The following is an 8,349-nucleotide window of genomic DNA, read 5'->3' on the forward strand; positions in this document are numbered from 1 at the left end:
AAAATACAAAAAATGAGCCGGGCAAGGTGGCGGGCGCCTGTAATCCCAGCTACTCGGGAGGCTGAGGCAGGAGAATGGCGTAAACCCAGGAGGCGGGGCTTGCAGTGAGCTGAGATCCGGCCACTGCACTCCAGCCTGGGCGACAGAGCAACTAACAGTGTCTGCCAGATGCAAAAACTAAAGCATGTGCACACACACAATGTAACTTAGGCAGGTCTAATACCAGGTTATCTTATAACCAGCTTAGCATCTACTTTCTTAGGTCTGCCCTAGTTTCTACATTTTAAAACAGCAAATCCTTGACAGACAAGTTTGTGGTATAAACATACCTTAACTATTTACTAATGGGCATTTAGATTATTTCCATATGTTTGCCATTAGAAACAATGCTGCAATAAACTCAACATTTTATTTATCCTGAAATGCTCCTCCACTGGCCTCTAAAACCACCTGTTTATTCTGTTCCTGTCTCTTTCACTGGTTCCTTTGCCTGTGTTCATTTCTTAAATATTAGTGTTCCTCATTGCTCTATCTTTGGTCCTTTGTCACTCCACATATACTGCCAGGGCAATTTTATCTGTTTTCATTGCATAAATTACTACCTTTATGATGATGACTCTATCTCATGTCCAGATGTCACCTCAATTCTAGACCCATAGATTCAACTACCTTTTTGAACTTCTCTACTTAAACATTCCACAGGCACTTCGAATGTAACTTATCCCACTGATATTTTCTATAAAACTTGCACATTCTCCCTTATTCCCTATCTCAGTGAGTGAAATTCTGCCTCCTCTTATTTTCTTCTTCATTTACTGTTACTGCTAAGCCCAAGCAATCTCCTAACATTACTTTCATGGTCCTCTTCCCCTACAGTGGTTCTCTTGCTAGTTGAATCAAAGAAAAATCCTCGATTTAGCATTCAAGACCTTCCACTACCACTCATCCTCCTTCCCAATCTCATCTTTTAAATTATTACTCCATGAAAGCTTTCTGCTTTCAGCAAATTACCACTTGTCACATATTACCTTGGGTGAATCACTAATCTCTATGAGCATTACTTTTCTCTAAACCTTACTCTCTTGATCAGTAATAAAAGAGGTTTGAGCTCCAAAGTCTTGTTCAGTTTTAACATGTTGGGTTAATTCCTTTCCAACAACCTTGGTAAGTGGCACCACCATACATCCATTCCTGATTTTTTCATTTCCTGACCTCCCATCAAAAGTGCTATTGTACTCTGAAACATACCTGGAATTGATCTGCTTCTCCCCATCTTTACTACCTCCAATCTAATCCAAACCACTGTAATCTCCTATCTGTACTGCAGCAGCCTCTTAACTTGCATCCTGCCTCTTCTTTTACCCTTCTCCAGTCCATTCTTTGCATGGAAACCAGAGTAAGCTTTTTAAAACATAAGTCAGATAACACAGTACTTTACTCAAAACCCTTCAATGGTATCTCATTGTTCTTCGGAAAAAAACCCAAACTTTTTATCCTTCTCTATATAGCTCTGTACCAACTGGTCCTTGCCTCTCCTTCCATATACAAACCACTCTCCCTTTATTCATTCAGATTCAACACCATCCACACTCACTTCCTTGCTCAAAATTCCTCTCCCATTCCAATCCCTTTGCACCGGCTGTCCCCTCTGCCTGAAGTTCTTTCCCTAACATTTCTAATAGTTAGGTCCCTCTTATCTTCCAGGTCTCTGTTCAAATGTCATTTCCTCACAGATACCTCACCTCTTTAGTTACTAACAAATCTCACTATTTCTTTCATAGCAATTATAAATACATAATTATTTTGTGTATTTACTTGTTTATATTTCACCCCTGCCCTACTAGCATGTTAACTGCACAAGGGCAGGGACCGTGACTGTCTTGATTTCAGCTATATCCTCAGCTCTTGACATGGTACTGAAAGAAATCTCTACCCCTTCTTTCTTCAAAAAGCCTTTCTTTTTTTCTGAGATGGAGTCTCACTCTGTCTCCTAGGCTGAAGTACAGTGGCACAATCTTGGCTCACTGAAATCTCCGCCTCCCGGGTTCAAGCAATTCTCTCACCTCAGCCTCCTGAGTAGCTGGGACTACAGGCGTGCACCACCACACCCAGCTAATTTTTGCCTTTTTAGTACAGATGAGGTTTCACCATGTTGGCCAGGCTGGTCTTGAACTCCTGACCTCAGGTGATCCACTTACCTTGGCCGCCCAAAGTGCTGGGATTACAGGTGTGGGCCATCAGACCCAGCCAAAAAGCCTTTCTTGATTAATATCATTGAATTCTTTCTTTCAGAATCCCTTCAATATTTGTATGTTAAAGAGTTTGTACTACTTGTATCCCCAGTCTATGACTGTTTTATAAATGTGGTTAAGTGGTTCTCATTCGTTTATTGACATATTGGCTTTCCAAGGGCTGTCCTGTTTTTCAAGATACATAGTACTGACCAGGTACACTGGCTCATACCTATAATCCCAGCACTTTGGGAGGCTGAGGCAGGACTGCTTGAGGCCAGAAGTTTGAGACCAACCTAGTAACACAGTAAAACTGTGTCTCTACAAAAAAAAAAAAATTAAATAAAAATTTAATGTGGTGATATGGATGGCTAATCTATAGGGCACACCACACAGACCTGCTCCAATAGACAGATTCTGTTCAGGTATTTTATGGTAAGTTTGCTTTACTGTGTTCAACCATCTTTCCCCCAGCCTCATTCCTAATTCTAGTCAGTTTTGAAAAAGCATTTAGCTCTGATCAGAAGCAATTATATGTAGGAAAGAAAAACTCTATTGCCAGACAAGAATACAGCCTAATGCATACAGCTAAGTATAATATCATTTAGGAAAGACAGCACTTTATCACATAACATGACTGTTTTTAAAAATTAAAAAGTCCTTAGCACAATGAGAAAAACTTTAATGAACCTGGTAGCTAAAACAAGATAAATTACAACAGGCAAATTTACAAGAATGGAGATGTTTTTCTCCAGCTTCATCGAGTTTAAAAAAAAAAAAAGGCCGGGCGCGGTGGCTCAAGCCTGTAATCCCAGCACTTTGGGAGGCCGAGACGGGTGGATCACGAGGTCAGGAGATCGAGACCATCCTGCTCTACACGGTGAAACCCCGTCTCTACTAAAAAATACAAAAAAAACTAGCCGGGCGAGATGGCGGGCGCCTGTAGTCCCAGCTACTCGGGAGGCTGAGGCAGGAGAATGGCGTAAACCTGGGAGGCGGAGCTTGCAGTGAGCCGAGATCGCGCCACTGCACTCCAGCCTGGGCGACAGAGCGAGACTCCGTCTCAAAAAAAAAAAAAAAAAAAATCAGGGCTGGGTGTGGTAGCTCATGTTTGTGATCCCAGCACTTTGGGAGGCTAAAGTGGGCAGATCACTTGAGATCAGGAGTTCAAGACCAGCCTGTGCAATATGGCAAAATCCCATCTCTACAAAAAATACAAAAGTTAGACTGGTGTTGTGGTGTGCACCTGTAATCCTAGCTACTCAGGAGTTTGAGACGGGAGGATCTCTTTAGCCTGTGAGGTCGAGGCTACAGTAAGATGTGACTGTAGCTGCATTCCAGCCTGGGCAATAAAGTGAGAACCTGTCTCTTAAAAAAAAAATCAAATATAATATTACTCACTCATATCTCTGGTTTTAGTTCTTAATCTAATACAGAATGAACAATACAAGATAAAAGGATAAAAGCAAAAGGGCCAGACAAAAATATAATTTCCACAGAAGACTTTGTATCCACCAACTCCATATACACAGAAATAGGCAAAGGCACTTTCCTGGGGCCAAGACAACATGACCCCCTTTGATTTCCTATGGTTGCCTTCTGCCAGTCCTAAAAGGGCTGGCAGGCTGATCAAGCAGTGAACATTACAGAAACAACAGAGTAAGAGGTAGATAATTCAGAAATCCCAGCAGTATAATTTAAATATCGGTTACTAGTATGAGGAAAAACAACCTACAACCTTCACAAACCCAAAAGTCAATTACAACTAATTTTTCCTCTCTCTTATCTCCCTCTGATGCTATCCTCTCCCTTTTCTTGGACCCCTTCTGTCAAGATTATACTATAAACTACTTCAAGTAAGAACTATTCAATTAATTTTAGCATCCTCCAAATTTCCCTTGCAGTGAGACAAAATTGAGTCAACATTAGTCTATCCCAGATATATTTATAAAGTAAAACAATAATAATGTACTTCTAAGGTCACTTCTAAGATTGTACTGAGGCTGCAACAACAGTTCCAAGAATTTAAGCAAGATTGTACTGAGGCTGCAACAACAGTTCCAAGAATTTAAGCAAGATTGTACTGAGGCTGCAACAACAGTTCCAAGAATTTAAGCATGCTGCCTCACCCCAGTGCTTGCGGCTCTCCTAGCCCTACCTCAGTCTGCCTCGGTTTCTGTAATCTGGCTGTTCTGTGCAATCACTTGTATACTGTAGGTGTGAAAACAGTGAGAGAGGGAAATCAACTCCATGACGGTGGGGCACAGAAAGCATGAACCATGATTCAGAGCCTCACAGTCAACTGCCATGTGTATGTGTCACACTCAAGGCAATATCCTGCTTCTTGAGGCTCCTTCCTCTTTGCAGCCTGCTGCCTGTGCTCTACGCTATCAGCCCTTCGTGACTCAACTGAGACAGACTGGAGTCAGAAAAGTGGATGGAATTCTTACACAGCATGAAGTAGTATAAGAAATCCTAGGCAGAAGGAAGCTAAGGTAGCTCTCAGGGCTAGGAAACTCCTTGACAACCAGGGACAACCAAATCCAGCATTTAAAAATTCCATATTTTAATTCTTCTCTTAATATAATACGTCCTTCCTTATTGATTGATGAGCATTCTAGGAACTAGGATAGGATTATTTGGCCTGAAGGAAAGAATATTTCTCGAACCTGATTTGTTAAATGAATCAAGATTGCTTTAAAGTAAAAGAAGGGAAAAGAAAGTTACCTCTTTTGCAGGAGCACATTTCAATCACTGATCACTCTGGGTTAGCATAAATCAGGGAAACTATCCTGTGGCTTGTGCAAAAAGCAAAGCAAAACGAAAAAACACAACTTTCAAAAAACAGAGCAAGATAACTGAAGCAGACAAACCCTGCACAGAAGCAACTAATGGCAGGGAGGAGAAGAATTATACTGGTACCTGTGTGTCATTAGAGCTGTTAAATTAAAAAAAAAAGGAAATGGATGCAGAAGCTCTGCCCTCCTGGGGCCAGAAATGGCAATTTCAATGAATTAGAGCTAACAACCACATCCAAAATTAAACATTTCAAAAGCTTAAAATAAAAAATACTAGAAAAATTATGCAGAGCACCTATTTCATTTGTTAAAAGACGTTTAATTAGTGTTTCATACATTACCACCCAAATGAACAAAGTGATTGTGAAATTCAAGAAAATAATCAAACTACAAGAAAACTCCAGATAAAACTACAAAGTTAAACATAAACTTGGCCCAGGACCACTACAGAGGCTGAGGGATGACAGATACAGTTCTTTATATTGGTCACCCTTTCATTCTATAGAAAGAGGACAGTACCATTTTTGACCCCAGGGCCCCGGTCCTGGGGTGCTTCTACTTAATGCCAAGAAAAACCGTGCTAGAAAAAAAGACTGCAACCACCCCAGCCCCAAATGCACACATTAGCTGGTCGGTAAGATGGAGCAGCCTGGCTTCCTCCCTCTACCCACTCTTTGGGGGCGGGGCTGGAAGAGAAGAGAATGATGAAGAGATGTTGGGGGTTCAGAAAACCTTCACATTCGACCCCTTTTCTCTCTCCCCACTCAGGATGGAAGGTCAAAGGTACATAGGACCAAAACTAGAGAAGTGGATTTTGCATAGGGGGACAATGGATTCAACAAAAATCCTCTGGATCTGGCAACTGTCAAAAAAAAAATCCCTTTCCACTTCTTTCCCCCTCACACGAAGCCATTAGGAATCACCTCTGTCTGGGTCATAGAACCAGCCACACAGCGTAGGAGGCACAAGCCCCATGAACAAAATTCGGTATTAAGAATAAGGGGAGAGAAAGAAGACCCGAGGGCAAGAGGGCAGGGCAGGACCTCTTCCTTCTTCTGGAGAGGAGACATCCAAGGAGGAGGTACAGCCGAGGGGAGGGCGAGCTAGAAGAGCTAGAAAAGCTAGGACGGAATCCCCACCGAAACCGCAGCAGGGGTGCCGGAAGGGGAGGAATCCGCGACGCAGCGACCGCGAGCCAAGGGCAGCTGCGGGCCGGGCCGTGACTCAGTGAAAGCCGCAACGGCCGGGCCTCCGAAGACCGCGGGCGCGAAGCCGCCGAGGCCGGGGCAAGAACGGCGGCGGGGGCTCACCGTGTCCTTCGACGAGCCCAGCTTCTTGAGGCCGTCCAGGGGCAGCAGGTCGGCGGAGTCCTTGTGGATGAACTGCACTGCCTGCTTCATCCGGCGCTGCTGTCGCAGCGACGCTGCCTCCCGCATGTCGGTCTCCTTGCGGCCGCCCTCAGTGAGGAGCCCTGAGTAAAACATCCTTGAGGCGCCGGCGGCCCGGTCGCCCGCGGCTCCCCAGCAGCCTCGAGCTCGAGCTCCTCCAGCGCCGCAAGGGCCCCGCCACCGCGCATTTTATAGCCGAGTGTGACGTCGCGTGGAGCAGCCAGTGCGCGCGCGGGGGGCGGGGCCGGCACAGAGTCCACGCCCCGCGCGGCTCCCTGGCGTCCGGCGTGCTCTGCTCACCCGGTGGCAAAGCCGGAGAGGAGGAGGCGGCGCTGGTGGAAGTGACTCGGCGGGCCGAGAATCCACCGCGGCCTCTTCACCCAACCGCCCCCTCCTGCGTGGGAGCCCGGCATCCCTTGGACGGGTGTGGGCTCTGGGGCCCGATGCCCTGGCAGCCCCGGCCATCTCCGCCGCTGGCCGCGGGTCCCTGCTTACCTGTCCACACTGTGGCCGACCCGGGAATAACCGACAGCCGGGCCATGCCTCGAGTCCCACCGCCCGCGCCGCTGCTCGGCTTCTCGGAAACGCACCTCCACGCCGCCAGCCGGGTCTCCAGCGCCCACCGCCCGGGCCCAGAGGACGGGCGGCTCCCTCCGAAGTTGGGAGCTGTCGGGATTTTTCCAACTTCAGGTCGGTCCCCACCCACCGGGCCACGTGACTGGGGAGGGGGCAGCCGGTGCAGGCGTGTGGAGGAGCCTTTCGGGACCTCCTCCACCGGGCACCCTCTACCTGCAGCCGGGCACCCGGCCCGCGTTTCCGAGCCGGGGAAGCAGGTGCGGTCGGAAGCCCGCGGGCGGGCATGGGACGGGGGAGTGGCGAGGGCCCCCAGCCTCCGCGGGAGCGCACGCGGCTGCGAGCCCTACATCTGCTCTCCGACCAGAGAAGCACCTGTTTTTCTCAAGTGCTAGGGCTTACCATCTAAAGAATCGTTCACCGTCCCTCCAGCGTCCTTAGTAGGAGCGATTGGAACCGTTTTTCTTCTTGAATACATACTTTTAAGCCATTCTAATCAGGCTTCGGGCATCCTGGATTCTGGTCTCGACGTTGTGATTTGATACAAACCATGTTTCCATTCTGGAAACCACAACAACCCCCTCCACCCCATCACACAGGAGCAGACCTGGATGAGAAATATGTGCACTCAGCAAACAACCAATGATAAAAGTAACAATATCGACGCTTACTGGGCCTTTACTATGTGCCAGGTATTGGAATAGACGCTTAAAATGTAGTATCTCATTGGATCCTGGCAATAGCTTGTAAGATAGTATTCTCATCACCCCCATTTTACAGGCAAATACCTGATACCTTCTATCTGGCTTTCTGAATGCTCCCTGGTTCCATTCCAATCCGTTGTTCACTGTGCTGCCAGAGTAATCTTCTCAAACAATAAGTGTGATCATCTCACTTCCCTGCTAAGAGCACCTCAAAAGGCTTCCTGTTGCTCTAAGAGAAACCCACATTCTTGCATGGTCTGCCTAGACCCTGCATATCCACTCTGTGCTTCAGCCTCATAGCCCTTCTTCCAGTTCCTTCCAGTCACCTGTTGCCAAATGGCCTGCCTTTGACTGTCCTGTTCCCTCTGTGTGCAGTGTCCCCTCCTACCTTCTTCAGGAAACTCCTATGCTTCTTCCAGACCTCAGCTCCGTTATCATTTCTTTAGGAAAGCCTTCTCTGACCTTCCAGACCTTCCCTGGGTCACCCAGGAAACAGTGAAAGACAGCTTTGCCTTGTCTATCTAGGATAGGTGCCTCTGAGCTTGGCAAAGCATCAGGACAGGTCCAACAGTGAGGGCCCCTAGGGCTTGGGCTGGGACAGTGACTTTCCTCAGGGAGGAAGCCAGGCAGGTAGACACTCTTGGGGGGAGTTGGA

The 8,349-nt window shown here is 46.9% G+C and overlaps 1 protein-coding gene across 2 annotated transcripts in view; it reads right to left on the bottom strand.

Moving 5' to 3' along the window:
* NRIP3 (nuclear receptor interacting protein 3) overlaps positions 1–6,731 on the bottom strand; it is an 18,343-nt gene extending 11,612 nt beyond the window's left edge. The window contains exon 1 of one of the 2 annotated variants that reach the window (XM_011947607.1): positions 6,340–6,731. In XM_011947607.1, coding sequence (XP_011802997.1) covers positions 6,340–6,513 — 174 coding nt within the window. In that variant the 5' untranslated portion in view covers positions 6,514–6,731. The remainder of the gene's footprint in view (positions 1–6,339) is intronic. The other variant, XM_011947608.1, reaches the window with a different exon arrangement.
* Between the last annotated feature and the right edge of the window lie 1,618 nt (positions 6,732–8,349).

Source organism: Colobus angolensis, unplaced genomic scaffold, assembly GCF_000951035.1.
Source record: "Colobus angolensis palliatus isolate OR3802 unplaced genomic scaffold, Cang.pa_1.0 Scaffold269, whole genome shotgun sequence".
NCBI lineage: Eukaryota > Metazoa > Chordata > Mammalia > Primates > Cercopithecidae > Colobus > Colobus angolensis.